We start from the raw sequence: 19,033 nt of genomic DNA on the forward strand, positions 1-19,033 counted from the left end.
CCAGAGCCAGAGTTAAGTCCAGGGAAAATTACCAGTCCAGAGAAAATTACCAGGATGTGAAGAGCACCAGTTATCTCTCCAAAGGACCAAAATTCCACAGGGCAAAACTGTTACAGCACAGGACAGACATTCCAAACAAAGCTTATTCCCCAAACAAAGGCATATGTGAAAAAACAGTTTCAAGGCAGATTAAGCAACATGTTTCAACTGCAAGAAGTTTGTTCAAAATGCTAAATCCTGCTTTAAAAGAGAGTGGAAATTAAAAAAAAAAAAAAAGCCCTCCCTCCAAAAAAAACCTCCAAAGGACCGAAAGGTCTGTAACTCTGTGCAGCAGAATGAACRAAACTCAAAGCGAGTCTGCCAAGCTTGGCTGTGAAAGGGTCACAACCATTCTGGAGAGAAAACAAGACGTTTGCAGTCACTCCAATCAGTCCCAAATCCTTCAGAGAGGGGCTGGAAAAGAAACTGGCGCCGGAGTTCGAACATTTCCACTCGGTGGCTGTGGCTCCAGAGAGAGGTTTGGAGCAGGGGACGATGAGAGCAGCCCCAGCTTGGGTCCTGAATCCTCTCTGGAGCYGTGGGGCTGCTCCAGTCCCAGCTCCCAGCACTCCCCACTGGCAGCGAGTCCAATTCCTTCGTGTGCAAGTCACATTTTTAAAAATAAAAATAAAAAAAAACCACAACCCAAGCAACCCAGGAACCTCTGTCAGGACACCGATTCAAGTACCTGTTGCAGATGGGGTGGGGAAGGAAGACTGAACTATCTATTAGCTAATTAACACTGGCAGAACTGCGATGGTGACCTAAGAGATGCAGCCATTCTTGACTAAGGCGCCACAGGGAAACATCCCAAAATCTTAGCCCGGAGAGTATACAATGCTCTTTTTTAAAATGTTTCTTTTTGCTCTTTAGGTAATCTTTAGAGCTGGCCAATTGAAAAGCACAACAACGGGTCTGAGCACATTATGAGCTGAGGTTGGTCAATGCCTCTCACTTCTCACATTGGTTGTTTTTTTAGGTTCTGGGAGTTACACCTTTTTTCAGTTTTTTTYAGAGCTCATCTTTGGTAGATGTTCACTTCCCTCGTCTTTCTCCTAAATCAAGTGCAGTTACAAAAAAAGTTTGTTCTTTTTTTTTCATTCCTTAAATTAACCAAAAAAATATAAAGTGTCCCAGTCTGAATTTACCTAAAGTTCAGCWACTACTCCTTATCAGAGTTATATTTTCCATCCTTGAAATGGTGAGTTATTTTCCTTCCAACTCCTACCGAGAGGGAAATAAAAGGGGTGTCTTTCTGGGAAAAAGACGGTCCAATAAAACAACAACGACAACAACAACAACRAAAGAAAACAACAAAAAAAAGGAGTGGTTTGTGGAATCAGGCACTGCTTCACTGCCACTGACCGTGCTCTGGAGCCACCCCTTGGACACAGTGCCACATGTCACACATGATCCCTCYGGGATTCTCTGCATCGGAGAGGAGAAAATGTCACTAGAAAGAGCAGTGCTGAAAACAATGCACTTGGCTTGTTTGAAAAAGCCCTCAAATCTTACGTCTGGGCACTTCTGTAACATTGAACCCCACTTTTCCCAAGTGGGACAAGCAGGCTGTCTGAGGGCACCCCGAGGATGAGGTCTCCACATGGCGCTACCCTGGCACGTCACACACACTCCACACACAGCCCACAGTGTCTGTTGGGGGCCACGGGCCGCAGGAGCCCCTCTGCTCGCGGCTCCCGGCTGCGGGCCGAGCACGACTATGTCAGGATGTTGGAGATGAATTCATTGAAGCGCTTCGAGTACTGCTCAGGGTTCACGGTGGAGATCTCGGCACCAGCCTGCAGGAGAGACGTGCGGTGGTCAGGGTGGGCAGGGAGGGGTCAGAGCACTACAGCCTCGCTGCTGGGGCACATCCACAGTTAGGAAAAATCCAACCGGTTTGGAGAGACACACAGGGAAAATGGTTTTAGCGCCAGGTGTATGTCCAGAGTAAAGGCATTGGGTTTGTTTGTTGTGGCTTAGGGATTTAGGAGTGTAAAGAATTYCTAATGGCATGGGGCTGAGTCAGGGGAGGGCTAGGCTGGATAGCATGAGAAGTTTTTTCCCTCAGACGGTGTCGGACGCCTGGAAAAGGCTCCCGAGGGAATGGGCATGGACCCAAGGCTGCCAGAGTTCAAGGAATGTGTGGACAATGCTYCCAGGGATGCACACAGTGGGACTGTTTGGATAGTCCTGTGCAGGACCAGGAGCTGAACTCTATGACCCTAATGGGTCCCTTCCACCTCAGCATTCCATGATTCCCTATAAACTCCACACAGTGGTGCTGGGTGGATGGCTGGACTTGATCTTAAAGGACTTTTCCAACCTTAATTCCATAATTYCACGTCCTGCTAAACTTGGCTTTTCCCAAGCCCTTCTGGGAAGCTCAGGCTGRCTGACAGGATACAGCAGTAGCGGTAGGGAAGCGCTGTGTGTCACCCTGTGTCACCCTGCAGCTGGTCCATTGCTGCTCTGTGAGTACCTCCCAAATTGGATGTAAATACAAATTATCCCCAAACAGCTGCAGGGAAAACCTCTCTGGGCCACCCTGAGGAGACACCGAGGGAAGTGCTGAGCACAGGCACCAGAGAATTCCTACTCTGGCAGGGAAATCAGTGTCAGGAGACACCCCACACATCCCCAGAGATGCTGCAGAGCAGAAGCTCCAGAGCTCCCCCCATCCCTGGGCCAGGCTCACCCCGTGTTTCACTGTTTTGGCAGCGTGTGCAGCTTTCTTCTTGGTGTCGTAGGGCGTGAGGATGTCTATGATGGCCATGAAATAAACTTCCTTCCTGGGGGCACCTGTGGGGCAAGAGAGTGGCTCAGACTCCCTGGGCACAGCCAGCGAGGCAAGAGAGGGGCTCAGACCCCTGGGCACCTCCAGCTGCACCCCCTGCCCAGGAACACCCCTGGGGCACCCTCTGCTGTAGCCCCTGAATACCCCCAGCTGCACCCCTGCTCCAGAAACACCAGGYAGGGCCAGCTTGGAGCAACTCAAAGCCAAAGCAAAGGCAGATGAAGGCTGCAAAAGGGCAGAGGAGGTGACCGGACCAGCCTACCAGGGGCTCCCTGAATGTGCCACCTCTCTGCAAGCATCCTTTGTCCCTGCTCCAGCCACCACCAGCAACTGCCCAAAGCAGAGGGGCTGGGCAGGGACAGCCCTCCCCCTCCACTGAGCTTGGGACACCTTCCCTGCCCTCCATCCCTCCTCCACAGCTTTCCTACACCCCTGCTACCCTCCACAGCTCTCCACAGCTCTCCCCACTCACTGTCATGGCTCTTCATGGCGTACACATCCACGGAGGGGTCGAATTCGCCAGGCCCGAAGAAGCGGGGGTAGTTGAGGAGGTTGCCAGGGCTGTCAGGGGGGGTCCCGTAGGAGGAGATGGGGTTCCCCATCAGGCCATCGTTCTCACACTCTTCGTCCTCTGCCCGGTCCTCCACTTCCATCTCCTCCTGCTCAGCCCGGTCCACGTCGTGGATGCCCACCAGGAGGCTGTAATCCATGATCTTCAGCTGGGCTAAAAACTGGGAGAGAGGGAGCAGTGAGACGGGTGGGGCCTGCATGGGATTGGGAACGCTCAGCCCTATCCTGTGGGTGCCTCCCTAAGCAACAGCTGGAGTGAGAGCTAAACCCTCCTGTGACTGYAGAGAATCTGTACAGGCCCACTGCCCTCAGCACAGCCCTGACTGAGCTCCAGCAAGTTTTCCAGTCACTACTGCCCCCCTGGAGCCAGCAGCGAGGATCCAGTGACAGGAGACAGAGCATAGCTGTCCCCCAAGGAAACTACCTCCACATCCCGCTTCAGCTTTTCAAGGAAGTTCTTTTTACTCTCTTCTCCAACATGCAGCTTCTGACCCTCATTCAAGAAGTCGTTGTCCTTGAACGTTGGGAGATCCTTGGCCTGCAACAAAAAGCCTGCGGTCAAATTCCCCAGCTCACTCCCAGGGGAGGGCTGGCACAAGAAGCCAGCAGCAACTGGGAGTTTATGGAACAGGCTCTGGTCAGTGTGGGCCCTTTTGGCTGCCCAAAGTCCACTGAGGATGGAAATGACATCAGGAATTGTCAGGGAATCCGTGGGCTTAGCTGGACCWACAGGAAAGCTTGAGGGAGATGTGGAACAAACCAGCTTTAAAGGCTGATAGCTGGGCCCCAGCCAGGCATGCTCCAAGCAGCTTCCAGAATTGAGAAGAAACTCATTTTCTTGTCTTCTGACTGCAGGGGGAAAGGGATCAAGGCTTGGGGAAATAAAAACAAGCTTCTCTCCCTAAAGAACTGAGGAAAAAGTTAAACCTACTATTTTCTGAGGAATCTGCTTGTATTAGCAATCCCTGAGGATTTCTGGGGATGAGGAAGAACTTAACAACCCCTTGGTACAAGTGCTAATAATTCACAATAATTGGGAATTCAATTATTTAGAATAACAGGAGTGTTGGTGGCTTTGTGACCTCATGAACAGCCAAACTGCACAGGCCAGAAAGCTGTGGACACTCGGGCCTGGTGATGCCAGAGGATTGAGTGCCAATGGGAGCTCCCTGGCTCCTGGCTGAGACCTCCTTTTAGGGCAGGCTGGAGTAGACCTGCAAACCTGAAAATCCCATGCTCATATGGCAAAACATAACAGCACAGGCCACTGATGTGATTTCCACAGGAATTTCAAGGCAGCATCCCAGAAGTTTTGCTCAGGCAGTATGTTTAGTCCTGAACTCCCCCCACCGSCACCAGAAGTGAGGTTTAGGAACATGCCAAAGATCTGAGAGGAGCTAGTCTGGTTTAGAAAAGCATCTGCTGGGAAATCTACCTCCAACCTGCACTGGGTTGGGACTCAGGGATTGCTGTAAAGAAACCCTTCCACGGAGATGCCAATGCCCCACTGTGGGGTTTGGCTCTGCTGGGACTGTCCCCCCAGAGGTGCCCCCCACTCCTGGCAGAACCAGCTCCTCCTCCGCCAGAGCACAGCCTGAGAGGGGGCACAGGAACAGATTAAATTCAGGGGCTGTGGATATATTCCCTACTCAAATACCCCTTTGGAAAAGGGAAGTCAGTTGGATCCCATCTGCTTCCAGCCATCAGGAGAAAGGAAAGGCTGGCCAGGGATGGCTCCATACCTTCTCTTTGTCACTTGCTTCCCTGGATACTGTTGAGCCCTGATAAAATACAAAAAAAAAAGAATAAAATATCATTTACTGCACTGTGAGTCATATTCCCGATGAGTTCATTGACACCACTGCATTTCTCCATGCAAGAAAACAACAAAAATACTTTCAAAATCAGTGCTCAACCCCCTTTTAGTGACCTCCTTGGGATGGGCAAATGGATCAACATTTGAACCTCAGGCTCCATCCACAGCCCCCCAAATCCTGATCCCCTGAGCAAAACCCAAAGTACACGAAGTGGGAGTTACCAGGACCAACTATTCCAGCCTTGCCCAGCCCTCACCTTCAGGTCGTATTTCCTGTGCACGGTCAGCCTGTGGCTGAACACGTTCCTGGTGACCACCATGTAGGTCTCCACGCCGTCCACGGTGAGCCGGTACATACCCAGGAACTGGGGCAGAAGGGTATTGCCGTGGCACTCCACGATGAACTGTGGGACAGCGGGGAAGGGGAGGGCAGGGAAAAACAGATGTGTCACACAGAGCCCACCTCTGATGGGACACAAGCTTGGTGAGATGATGGAGCAAAGCTGCCTAACACCAACAGGAAAGGAAAAGAGGCTTGGAACAACTCCTGGGATCTCAAAGAAAGAAGTTAAAGTTTGGCGGGGATCTGCCAGCCCTGAGCTGGGACAGACCATTCCATTCCCTGAGCAGGCTGGCCAGGGAGTGCCATCCTGCCCGTGGCAGCAGGGTGGGAATGGGTGATCTCCAAGGTGCCTCCCAATCCAAACCACCGTGGGATTCTATGACTCTGTGTGTGCCAGGCCAGGTGTGCACTGGCACTGCCCAGCTCCACCTCCGTGTGCCCAGAAGTGCAGAGCCAATGGGCTGGCACATCACACGGACCAGGACATTTCCAGCTGTCCCACTTTGCCTCCCCTCCCTGCTCCTCTCCAGTCCCCCTGGAAATTCTGATTAGGAGGCTGTTTGCAGGTCTCAGGTACCAGGGATCCATAATTGATTGATGTAAGGATCAGGGTGAGCTGGGAAGGGCCTCAGCACCACAAACAGGTGCTGGGTTACATTTGTCCCACAACCTTGGCTTTTTCCCGCAAAACCCCAAAAAAGGGTTTAGTTGATGAGGAGGTGTTTGGTCATAATTGGACTTGATGATYTTGAAGGTCTCTTCCAGCCTTGTTCATTCTGTGTGATTCTGTCTGTGAAAACCTCTGGGCAAGCTCTGCCAGCTGTGAATCCAAGCTCCAGAGCCTCATCAGATCCCAAGAAGTGCATGGGGGGGTTCCAGACTCACCGTACCTGGTGATACTTCTTGAGGATGTTGTGCATCTCTGCGACGTCCTCGCTGGACACAGCCTTGATGACAAACCTCCTGTCATAGGTGGTGAGGAAGCGGGCACCACAGCGGCCCTGGCTGTCGCTGTTCACCGGGGCGCTGCGCGTCACCGAGTTCTGGGGGACAGACACAGTGTGGGAGGGCTGCCAGGAGCCACCCCTTCCCTTGGGAAGTAGGGCCAGCTCCGCAGGACCGACTCAGAGCACCCATTCCAAGTGGGAACCCTGGGTTTGGCAGTGCTGAGGGTAAAACCCAAGTGTTGGAAAATCTGGGTGTGGTTTTTAAAGCTTCTGCCTGGGTCCGGGATTTGCTAGCGGGTTTTGCTCCAACATCTGGAGCAAAGGTTTTGGAAGGCGTTTTTTACGRAAGGGTTTTTAAGGAAGTAGGATGCACAAGCCACAAGTTCTCAGCATTTCCTCCCAGGGATTTAAGAACAGTCAGGATATTTCTAAGGTTTAAGGAAAACCAGAATGAAACAACTGAAATGGCCTGGTGGCTTCTCCATCAAAAAGCAGCTTAGTCTGGCCTGGGGATTCTTCACAGGACATGCTGCACCAGAAGCCCCGCTCAAGCTCCACTGTTCTTACCCCTGGATGTACAAGATGAGTATAAATAGCTTGGTTCTTCTGACAACCAGCAGCATTTGCCTTTAGATCCCTGTCTCCACCCTTAGCAACAGACAGCGCAGCTTCCCCTCAGCCTGGTGGTGGGGCTGGAAAATCCCAGGAAAACTGCAGAGCAGGGATCAATCCCCTGAGCCACAAGAGGAGCTCTTTGTTCTGCTGCCTCTCTCCAGGTAGTGGCACCTGCTGCGAGCTACTCCCTYGGTGATAGCTGCCCCTCCTCACACTTCAGGCCAAGCAGGTCACCTGTCACCTGGGTGTCCACTCCACCTCCCACCTCCTGCCCAGTCACCAGCCTCTGTCCAGATTTCATTTCATCATCACAGCAACCTCGAACCAGCATTTCCTTATCATGGAAGGGGAGGGCTCTGATACACAGCAGTAGCAACACTTGCATAGTGACCCTCAGCAAAGGAGCTGTGTTTTCCAGCAAAAGTGGGCTGGCTACTGTGTTTCAGGCTATTTTTTTGGGKTTTTTTTTAAGGTGACAGCAGCATTGCTCTGTCCCTTTCCCTCAGCTCTGGCAGCAGAGGGAGCCTGCTCAGAGACAGAGATTTACCATGTCATGCCGCAAGTGAGCCAAGAGGTTTCCTCTCAGAACAGAGCATTTAAAGCTTTTGAAACTTTAATGAGGCAGGGGGAAAACTTGGCTGCTGCCAACAGCTTTAGAAAGCGTCAGGAAAATAAAGGCAAATAGAAAAATCTCCTTTGCTTCTTGCTGACATTTGCAGAGGCGTCTGTGCCAGGCAGTTTAATCAGCCCTCACCTCAAAACCACAGAGCTTTTCTTCTGGAGCTGGGAAGCAGAAATCATGACCACATRGAGCATTTCTGAATTCACAGCCCTTCGTTTTCCTCCGTTCCCTTCCTGTCACTCACACCTCTCCCACAGTTCAGGTGTTAAATTTGACATTCTGGCTCCRTTCCCACTTGAGCCATCACATTTTACCCACCTGAATTAAGTTCAATTATTAATGTTCTCTGTTCCAGATGGACACTTCAAAAAAAGTCAAACCAGTCCCGAGATGGGAGAAGCAACCCGTCAGAATGACAGGGGAAGTGTAAATGACAAATTGGATACTGAGAGTGTGAGTCAGAGTTGGGGAGGGTGTGATCACAAAGGGGTGTGACACAGGCACAGAGGGCAGCGGTTTGGGATCAGTAGGACCAGCCCTCTCCTGGCTCCTCTCCCCAGCATACACGGAGCATGTGGAGCGAGTAGAGAGCCTGTTGCACTCCCCTATGTGCCTTTCCAGGGAGTGCTCCAGGGGATGTCCCTGCCATCSTGCCCGCTCTGTCACTGAGCGTGGACTGGGACAGTGGGTGCAGTTCCATGACACCTGGCCTGCCAACGGCCACACGGCCACCATGGCCTCCCCAGCTCTGCTCTGCCTGCCCCTGGCTTGTGTGATCTCCCATCAGCTGCCTCTCCTCATCTCCTCGTGCACAGGGCTGGGTTCAAGAACGGTGGTCCTGCTGCAGCAGCCAAGCTATGGCATCTCCCTCTCACTGGAGTTGAGCCCAGCAGCGTTAACAACAGGCTCTCCTCTCCGAGGAAAGTCAGACCCTCTGGCATTAGGGGACGTATCCCAAAGCAGGAGGCCCCTGATACACCCAATTCAACAACATACACTAGGTTGAAAGCAGCAGATTCACCTGAATCTGTAAAAAACATGACAGATTCGTTTTCCTTGCAGATATTCCACACCGGATCATTATTATCCTCCTGTCCACATYTTCTGCCTGTCCACAGCCATTTGTGCCCCCTGTTTTGTGCCTTGGGAGCAGGGATCACCTTCTCCTATGGCCAGTGCTTGGCACAGCAAGATCCACTCCACTGCTGTGGTTAAGATGAAACCRCTCAAAACACAATTACAAACTCAAAAAGCTGCTGGTAGCAATGTTTGTACCATGGTTTCTCTACCCTGTCTTCTTCTCYGCTGCATTTTCTGTCAGGGTGGCTGCTCTGTCCTAGGAAAGGTATCAGGAGGGTAAGGAAGAGAAGAGAGGATACCTGGTAGTCTTGATCATCGATCCCAAATCTTTCCCGGAGGTTCCGGAACACCAGTGGACAATACTCCTTGAATTTAAAGCGACTTGGCAGGTTTTCCCTAGGGCAGGGCAGAAAAGAGAATTGTGTGCAATGATCAGCCTGCGAAATGCAATTCCACATTGACTCCCACCTCCCTGCCAGGCTCCCGGACATCCCAGCTCCTCCTGACCTTGCTCTCCCCTGGTTAGGGCAGCTCACTTGTTTGTTGGGATGCCCACAAAAGGATCTCTCCACAGAAATCCTGCAGGATCCGCGCTGACAGGCTGCCAGGATGATTGCTTCAGAGAYTGCCTGTCTGCCAGAACAATCTGCTCTGTCACAAGGCCAGATCTGAGGGAATCACTTCTCCCCCCGCCCCTCCTGCGCTGCTTTGTTTGGCGCAGTCACAGCTGTCCCCACATGCACAGAAGCTGCCAGGGCGGAGGGGGTGGGCTCTGGGCTTGGATCACATCAGATCACTCAGCAGAAGAAAGGTCAACACACTACRAACCATCTCAGCCAGAGCACCCAGAGAGGGGGGAAATCAGCTCCAGCCTGGCTCTGCTGCCAGGGGGGGCACAGGACAGGGGGACACGGTGACAACTCCCTTTCACTGCATCTGCTCCTACCAAAGCCCTGATCCTGTCCAGTGGGGAGGAGCAGAGTTTGCTCCTGCTTGGATGCAGAGGGAGAATTTGGCAGCTCGYTCTCAATGAGAAGACTTCGCAGCAACACAAGGGGAGCTCAGATCTCTGAAGGAGAAGGGGAAGAGCAGATCCCGCACCTTGTATGTGCCAGGGAAGACAAACTTTCCAATCACACTCCCAATATCCAAAGCTGATCCCTGGAAAACTGGGTGAAAACAAAGGATTCATCAGGGAGCGCTGCACCCCTGTGCACACAGAGCCAGGGTGTAGAGCACAGCTCTGAGCACCAGCCAAAACCACGACTTCAAAAGGGCTTCCAAAAATGGATTTCTCAGGAAGAGGAGACAGGGATAACTCTAGARAGACCCCTTGGGCCAGGGGTAGACCTGCCTCCTGTAAACTGTCTTATCCCTCAAAGGACAGAAACCAAGCCACCAAAGAGCAACTCAGTGACAGACTGACCCCACCACATCCTGTCCAAGGGTCTGGGCAGGGCACAAGGCAGGGACTTGTGTGCAGCCAGGCTGGATTCTCCTGGACTTCAGCTGGGAACAATCCAGAAGGCCTACCCCCAGGCCAGCTTGCCTCCCAGCATAAAGCTCTGCCTCCAGAGAGGTTGGGAAGCACCTACTTACTTGTTGAATAGATGATTGTCCACCTTAATCTTACTGTAGGCTTTAAAGTCATCAGGCATTAGCATGACAGGGACAGGAACATTGCTAAGCTCATTGATCTGCAAGAGAAAGGGAAAGAAGACTCGAAGGCCTGTCCCACAGCCCTGCAGGGACTGTCAGGGGACTCACGAGGATGCCCAACACCCCAGGAGGTGGTATGGGGCACCACGACCGCTTAGATAGAAGCAACTGGGCAACACCGTGGTTACGGACCACAGCAGCACCTCATTCCATGATATGGTGAATCCTCCCGAGCCATCCTCTACTCTTTCCTCCTTTCCCCTTCCACCCTCCATCCAAGACACACAAGACAAACCTCACAAGCCATGATGACCAAAGCCTCGGCCACACACAGGCTCTGGAGCTTTGGTGAAGCTCAGCTCAGCTCCCTGTGGGATGTCGTTTCCATGCTTGCTGTCTCCTGTTGCTCTCATCCCACCTTCTTGGGAGGGATGAGTCACTCCACTAGATTGTTTTTGCTCCTTAGTCATGCGTGGCAGCCACAGGAACACAGGGAAGGAGAAGAATGAATGTTCAGCTACTATTGTACAGGCAGGTTCATGCTGCAGCACCCAGCAGTTGCAGCATTAATAATAATAATAATAACAATAAAATAGAAATCCACCTCTGGACTGTGTCTGGCTGTCCTGCTCCAGTCACTGAAATCACTGACAAGACTGTACCAGAATCAATAGCAGATCAAGAGGATTCTGAGTCTCCCAGGGACAGTTTCCTTTGCAGGGACTACATATGAGTCCCATCTCACTGAACTCCTGTTAACAGTCTGGATTTAGAAAGCAATTTCACCCCAGCTCCGTTCCCATGATGGCTGCACCTGGCAGGTAATGCTGGAGACAGAGGCAGACATCACTGGCACCAGTGGGGTCTGACTACGAGTCAGCTCTGGGGGCTGTTCCCAGCACCAAAGTCTTCAGCAGGTCAAGTGACTCTCAGCACACTCGGAAAGCTTCTGGAAAACTTCCCCGCTGGCTGCGAGCAGGGGCCAAGCCTGTCAGGCTGAGGAAAGGGATCCAGCTCTGGGATTCCTCATTCCCTGCAAGCAGCATGACACATAGCACCGCCCAAATTGCTGCCACACCCCTGCTCAGCTCCGAAGAGACTGTGGGGGTTCAGCCCCGGGGCCGTGCCGTTAGCTGATTCCACGGAACCCGTGCTTACCCTTCCCTTTCTCCATCATTGCCACGAAAACTCAGATTTAACACACGTCAGACTGGAGAGAAAGACACATCGTCGGTGCCAGGAAGGAAAATGGCTATTTTCAGAGACAGCCATCCCACACAACAGATAAGCGGGAAGCAAACCGGCCGCGGCTCCGCGGAGGTGGAGCCCTGCAAAAGCCCTGCCCCGCATTCCCCTCACAGCAGCATCGTGCGCTGCCACGGAAAGTCTGGGATGCATGGAAAACGCTGCAYGGATGAATGAATAATATCCCACATCCCCCACCGGCAGCAATCCCGGAGCGAGGAGAGGCTGACACCCGGGTTCGGTTGAAGGCTCAGTCCTCCAGCACTGAAAGCTCAATCCTACACCAAAGCTGCCCCTTGAGCCAGAGGGGACGGAAAAGGGAAGAGGACCCGAAGTGAGGAAGGGACCTCCCAGCTCGCAGCCGCTGCAGGGAGCTGAATCAGTCCCACGCGGAGTTTCCCCCTCAGGGTGAGGAGAAAACAACTCATTCCGTACCGAGACAGAGGCACTGTCTCCAGCCACTACTTACTGCTGTCTACCAGGAGAGGAAGCCCGACAGCACAGCTCCTGCCACACGCCTGCTCCCATCCCAGCCTKCTCCCAGCCCTCTTCCCGGCGTGGGGAAGGCACAAACAAGCCATTATCAGCTCCTCGCAGAGCGGAGGAAGAGTGCTGACGGCTGAGAGGGAACAGCGATTCGGAGGCTGCCTCCTCCCTGGCAGCAGTTCAGACACAAATGTTTCAAGGAAGCTCTGGGTGCCCTCGTTTCTGCCACAGCACAAACCTCAAAGCGAGAGCAGGACCTGTTGCGAGGYTCCTGAGTGGCAGAAATGGTGCACCGGGATACCTTTGTCTTGTTTCAGAGGTGCACTCACTCCTCCCAAGATAAAACAGCCAAAAAATCCACCCTCCCGAAGCCCTTCCCTCCTTCCACCAGAGCTTGCTGAAATGCTCTGGAATTCCAGAGACAGGGAGAAGAATTTGGTTTGTGCTGCTGGGCACCAAGATCTGGATTTGGCCCTTTCTAGACCCAGCACTGCCCACCTGCTCTCCCCTGAGGCATGTCTGGGGCACTGGCCACTGGGCCTCTGCTCCTGACCCCWGTCTGAAAGGAAACATGGATATGTTTAGTTTATTTTTGTTGTTATGTTGGAATCTTTACATTTTTTTGTTGTTTAGGCATTGTGTGCTCTCACACCAATACCCATCCTTGACACCTTCCCAAACGGAGAGGAATGAAAAGCCCCCACATCCCTTGGGAAAGGGATCCCAAACTCTCCCATCTCACAGTACAATCTTCAGCATCCAGCCCTCCTCCTTAAGGATAATCCATGGGAATTGTGCCAAGTGAAACGTGAGGAGCCCTTGCCCAAAGGAAAACCGAGGCCAGCAGCATCTATCACCTCTCCAGAGGGATCCTCTCTCCTCAGGCTTATCCCTGGGGAATCTGAGCAGCCTCCGGGAGGGAGCAACAACGTGACTAACGCCTGGCACATGTTTGCTCTCTCGCCTTCTCCCCGGGGAGAGGCGTGGAGCAGAAGATTAAATATAGCAGAGTGTGTCCGGGGGTATTTATGCTCTGCGAGGCAAGGTCACAGCAAGGTGCACAGCAGGAAGGTGCTCAGCAACCCCTGCCTCCCAGGGAGACTGCTCCCAGGGCTCTGTCTCCCAAAAAGAGGCATCTCCCAGCTGGAGGATCCTGTGCCAGGATCTTTGGAGATGCGGGGACAAGGTAGGCAGGGAGATGCTGGACGTGCTTCTTTGTTCTGGAGGAGGCAGGGACAGAGGGCACAGGTGCAGCAGCACCGCAGCCACACACCTGGGCCCTCAGGGGCTGTTCTGGGGATCCCAGCAAATGCAAAGCACAGGTGCAGCAGGCTGTGCCCATGGTGGTGCCACACTTCCACCACAGAGGCTTTAGCGGTCCACAAAGTGGAAAAAAAAAGGCTAATTTGGAACACAAGCTACTCAGCCCAGGGATTTGCCTTCACACCCAGTGATACTGGGTTCTCGTAAGGCTTCCAGCTTTTTAGCCCCGATCTGCCCTCAAATCCACTTGATATTTTAGCCCTGATCGGCCCTCGAATCTACTGCACTTTTTAGCTCTTATCTGTCCTTGAATCTACTTCACTTTCTAGCCTTGGTCAGCCCTTGAATCCCCTTGGAAAACAGCCCTTGTTTTTGCCTAGTCCTCTCCTGGCCAGAGTTTTGCATTTTCTCAGCAGACACCTAAGATGGACCAGTCCAGGCYGAGTGCACCAGTAAAAAGTGCTTTTTGCCACTGCCATCTGCATTTTGCAAAGATAAAGCTCCAGTCCTGCCCCTCCCAGGTCAGCCACAGCAGGAACGGCTCTGCCAGAGCCTCACAAAGAGCTCGGACKCCAGGAGGCATTCAGGATTTAAAACTCAAGGCGCAGTTCAGACAAACCCACTGACATCTTCAGCAGGGCAACATCAGGAGCACTGAGATAGAGAATTCCCCTTTCTCCGCTGGTATTGCCATGTCCTAAGAACAAAGGAGCGAGTCCCAAGCAGGCCCGGGAGCCCCACGTGCCCAGAGTCACTCCTGCAAGAAGGGAGGGGAGGCAGATCAAAGCAGCCACAATACCAGAGGTRCAGAGGGAAAAGCCAGCGAGGATCAGGGCTTGGGCCAAGAGCAAATAAGAGATTAAAACCCTCTTCCACTGCCCAGACCCTTCATCCTCAGGCAACACAATCCAACACAATTCCAGGGCTGGAAAATCACGCCCTCCCTCCCTCTCTGTCAAGCTTTTACTTCCGGGTCACTGCAATTCTTCAGAGCAACACTCCTCAGCACTCTGGGTTGGTGATTTGTCTTCACCACCAAAGCCAATTCCTTTCTCCAATAAGAGCCACATCAATATTTCTTGTCATTCAGGGACAGCTGTTGGGATGAACGGGCCAGGCATAATTTGTTTAAAAACCTGACTGGAGCCTCAAAGTGGCAATTAGCATTAGCAAATTGATGGCAAAATGCAATTTGTTTACTAACAAGATCCAGCTGACAGAGTGTTAGCCCCACTCTCCAGGATTCTTTGCAACAGGAATTTGATGGGGAAAATAAAGATACTTTGTTCCCCTCAAAGCCTGTCAATCAGGCATCTCCAAGCACTTTGTGAGCATTAGTTAAACTTTATTATGCTCTGGGGAAGGAGGTAAAAGACACTTGGGAAAAGCACTTCAGTGTGGAGACAAACAGCTGCAGCAAAACTTCTCTGCTGCTTAGCACAGAGCAGCAACTGGGTGATGGTTTAAGGAAAAAACCCTGTTTTCCATGAATTAGAGCATGATTAATCAGTATCCACGCTAACAACCCCCTATGCAATGTGAGGGAAGAGTGAATCCAGTAGTCAATAATTCATCTGGGGACACCAGGATGCTTTAAGAGGGGGAAAAAAGCATCCCCTGGTGACAGCAAACCCACCTCTTCCTGAAAAAAGTACTTGGAATGCTGCTGGAAAGGATTCCTGGCTTTCTCACAGGGATCACGCAGTGACACCCATCCTTACCAGCAAAGCATCACTGGGAAGCATCCGTGCTCCCAGTCCACTCACAGATGGGCAGAGCTGATGCTTCCCTTGGTCCAAAAAAGCTGAAGAACGTAATGTTGTACAACCAACCCATGGCCACACCAGTCAGTGTCAGAGCAGGGAAACTAGTYCCATTTTCCTCATTGAACCACCCARGAACACCCTTTTCTCTCCATGCCCTGAAAGCCAAAGGGCCCCTGGAATATGGATTTGAACAGGAGCTCCTGGATGAACTTRGGAGGTTGGGAGCCAGGGCCTGGGTCATTTGGAGGCGCTGGCATAGCCATGGCCCATATGCTGCTCTCTCAGGAGGTCAATTAGTGCCGGGGCCAACAGCGAGGCTGGCAAGGACCGATGCAGGCTGTTCCCACTGTGCCAGCACCAATTTATGGGTTTTGAGCGTTTGATATGTGGCAGATGCTGCTCTGGCTACAGTGAACATGGCAACACCAAACCCAAGGCTGCGGAGCAGGGAGCAGTGTGCTGCAAATCCCAGCATTGCTGTTTCCCTGGAATACTAACGAGCCGGGCTCTGTGCTGGCTGGCACCGCTCCTGAAGGGCCTGGGAGATGGCTGCTGCTCCAGCCAGGAGCCTCTGGAGCTGCCTGGGGCAAGACCCATGCAGCCAACAGATCTCCCCATTCCCATAAAAATGCATTCTTCATGCCTTTCTCCTGCCCCTGCCAGAAGCCAGAGGCAGAGGAATCTTTTCCAGCTGAGGACCTAGCACCTGGAGGAGCAGCATTATCACGGCCCTACAAACACGGAACCACAATCACCTCTCCAACCTCCCCAGGATCCCAGTGCCTTCCATCAGCAGCACTTTACAACTGTTTCCATGGTTTCCAGAGCATCATACAACACTGTGTTCATCTCTTTGGGTGGGAGATGGCCGATTCCTTCCAGAACCATCCCAACTTTCCCATCCCATGCACACAGATCCATCCAGGGCAGGAGAACATACCTGGAGCAAAACCCAGGAGCTGCATCTCCTCTCCCAGTGCCATGACAACGGCAAGAGGAGCTTCCCCAGGAACCATCTCCACGTCTGCTGGATTCAGAGTCTAACAGAACACTTGCAAATCAAGGCTGAGCTTCGGTGACTCTACTTTCACACAAGTTTTCCCCTCCACTCCATGGTTTTCTGGTCCAAAATTCAGCTGCTTGACTCATAACACCCACATTTGGCCCTGCTCACACCGGCCCCACCCCAATTCCAATCCCAACCCTGGCTGGGGACCACCAGGACAGCCAAGACCCATTATTGAAACACTCCAAACTGGTGTGCCAGAAAGCAGGTCCTGTTCTTGGGGTGCTTCTGATGCTCTCCAGAGCCATCCGTGCCCCAGCTGCTCACAAGCCTGTTTAAGGCTGTTGCCAGACTAGGAGAACAGACTCACGGGGATTTCCTCAGTGCATTGCATAAACTGGTTGTTCCTTTGATTTGTCTGTGAAAAAGTTCATCCCAGATCCAAGCAATTCTGACAGGATCTTCCTGGCACAGCCCCAGGCTTGTGCTGAGAGCTGTTTTCTCCTCCTCCCACTGCAAGGATCTCAGAACTCTACGGACACAGCTGAGAGCCTCCTCACTCACCCCTCCTTGTCCCATGCCAAATTTAACAATGCCCCAAAAGATTTCTAACAAAGCTTAACGGTATTCCCTAAATTATTTCCAAGCCTATCTGCTGGAGCTATGAAATTCCAATTCCCACATCAGCAGGGCATCAAGATCATCTCCCAGCCACAGCCCAGGATGAGCAGCTGCTCCTGGTGAGACAAGAGAGCCCCCTCACCTCCCCACACTGTCACAGTAGCCACCAAACCCTCACCAATCCCGTGGAGGGATTTATTGGGAAATCCTAAATGCCTTTCCAAGGGTGACGAGGTCACAGCTGAACTTTTCTCACCCCCTTTCCTGGTGCTTCTTCCTGGCAGCAATTTCTTCCTAATACACATCTGATATAATCTCATTACCAACTTAGTGTCAGCTCGCCTTCTTCCCTTTGCCCAAATATCTCACAGCCAAGTGCTCCCAAAATTACATTTTCCTGATCCAGGACCTCAAATCCCTGCCAGGCTCCTACTGCCCAGACAGGTACCATGAAGAAAAACACCAAAAAAAATCCCCAAAACAGGTCAATTCCCAGCAAGCAACAACTGTCCCTAAGAGCCCATGAACAAAAMCCAGAAAAATCCCACAATTTCCATTTTTTCAGGGATCCTAATGGTACCACTGATTAAAGCCTGATTAAAGTCATTATTCTGCTTCCTGGGCAAGGCTCGGAGCACTTGGAACATCCTTTGCCTCAAAGGCAGGAAGGTGCTAGACCACATTTGGAAGCTTTCATTCCAGCCAGGCAGGCCAGGAATGCAAGGTGGATTTTTTTTCTTGGTGTGTTATTTGTTTATAAAAAAAAAAAAAAAAAGCCCCAATCCCTTTCACTCTCCAGGAAACAATCTCTAATCCAAGGGAGAAATAGGTGTGTCTGAGCCCTAAAAATGGATTAATTGAGGAAGAGATAAGGCTTCAGGGTTCTTTTACCACCAAGAACATAATCCAGCACCCACATCCAAGAATTAATCCTCATGACCACCATTATAAACCAGGGAGAAGTTTCCAGAGAAAACATAAGGATTGTCTTAGGAATTACTCAAGGAGGTGGATGGATCAGAGCTGAGCCATCACAGGGATTCTCAAGGGACCCTCTCCCACCTCCCTCTCCCAACCTGTTCCCAGAGGAACTGAGGCCAAGAGGACACACATGGCCTGAAATGAAATGGGACAAACCTGGGGCCAAGCCCCCCCTTTTTGGGTAGATGGAGATGGGAGACACATCATTGTCCAAGTGAGCCACAGGACTGTCCCCTTTGGGCTGTGATACAGGGGAATGCCTCATCGGCATGGCCAGAGGGAAGAGGGACAGTCCTGTGTGGAAACCCGGGGACTGTGACAGGAACAGGGCTGTGGGTACGAAATTCATGTCCCTAGTGCCAGAGGGGAAATTATGCCACGGCAACATCACCCGAAACAGCATCACTCCCCCTCCCCAGTCCCGGGAAAGAGGGTGCTGGAAAAGGTGTCAGTGGTGGGTGTGAGGGGACACTGGGACCTGTCTGGGAGGGACATCCCGACCTAGGGGGGGTCTCCAGACTGCCTGGGGAGGGAGACCCGGGAGAAGGGAACCACAGCCCCCAGGGCGGGGCTGGATCAGGAATGGGATGGAACGGGAGGGAAGGCTGGGATTCAGCGCGGGGGGGAAGGTTCCTCTGGATGGGAGAGAAAAGGCGCAGCCTGAAGGGGAGAGAACGGTCCGATCCGGGCGGACTTGGGCACTCGCTGAGGGCCAGGGCCGGGGGTAAGGCGGACGAGGCCCCGCTCCCGGCTCTGAGGGGTGGGGATTTGGGGGGGTGGGATGGGATGGGATGCCCCCGGATGGGGTGGGGTGGGGTGGGGGGGGGGGGGGGGGGGGGGGGGGGGGGGGGGGGGGGGGGGGGGCGGGGGCGCGCCGCCAGCTCTCACCGTGTGGTTCGCCCCCCACATAAGAACGCTGAGCAGCGGCTCCGAGGCCCGGAACAGCTTCACCTTCTGGCAGACGAAGTGCTTCTTCTTGGTCTTGGTCTTGCTGGCGCTGAGGGCCGAGCCCAGCGCGGCGCCGGCGCTCGCCACCGCTCCCGCGGCCCCCGCGCAGTTCGCGGCCATGGCGGACCCGACAGACCCCCTCCCCGCGTCCCCCTACCAGCGCCTCCGCATGGTTTCGCCCGGCTCGGCACGCCCCCCCCTCCCGCAGTGGTACGGCCCAGCCCCGACA

At 52.8% G+C, this 19,033-nt stretch overlaps 1 protein-coding gene across 3 annotated transcripts; it reads right to left on the reverse strand.

The window, feature by feature from the left end:
- Positions 1-6: 6 nt before the first annotated feature.
- On the reverse strand, positions 7-18,956 carry PIP4K2B (phosphatidylinositol-5-phosphate 4-kinase type 2 beta). 3 transcript variants are annotated; one of them, XM_057386332.1, is made up of 10 exons: positions 18,745-18,956; positions 10,429-10,526; positions 9,129-9,225; positions 6,456-6,608; positions 5,480-5,626; positions 5,149-5,187; positions 3,831-3,944; positions 3,309-3,567; positions 2,738-2,841; positions 7-1,838 (listed from the first exon to the last, which is right to left on the reverse strand). In XM_057386332.1, exons 1-10 carry the CDS (start codon positions 18,922-18,924, stop codon positions 1,758-1,760), a joined length of 1,272 nt encoding a protein of 423 aa, XP_057242315.1. In that variant the 5' UTR covers positions 18,925-18,956; the 3' UTR covers positions 7-1,757. The 3 variants fall into 3 exon arrangements, with proteins under 3 accessions (XP_057242315.1, XP_057242316.1, XP_057242317.1); XM_057386333.1 differs by lacking the exon at positions 18,745-18,956 and adding an exon at positions 10,784-17,615; XM_057386334.1 differs by lacking the exon at positions 18,745-18,956 and adding an exon at positions 12,279-12,446.
- Positions 18,957-19,033: the final 77 nt, after the last annotated feature.

This window comes from Malurus melanocephalus, unplaced genomic scaffold (genome assembly GCF_030028575.1).
Source record: "Malurus melanocephalus ecotype Western Australia unplaced genomic scaffold, MMel_1.1 scaffold_955, whole genome shotgun sequence".
NCBI lineage: Eukaryota > Metazoa > Chordata > Aves > Passeriformes > Maluridae > Malurus > Malurus melanocephalus.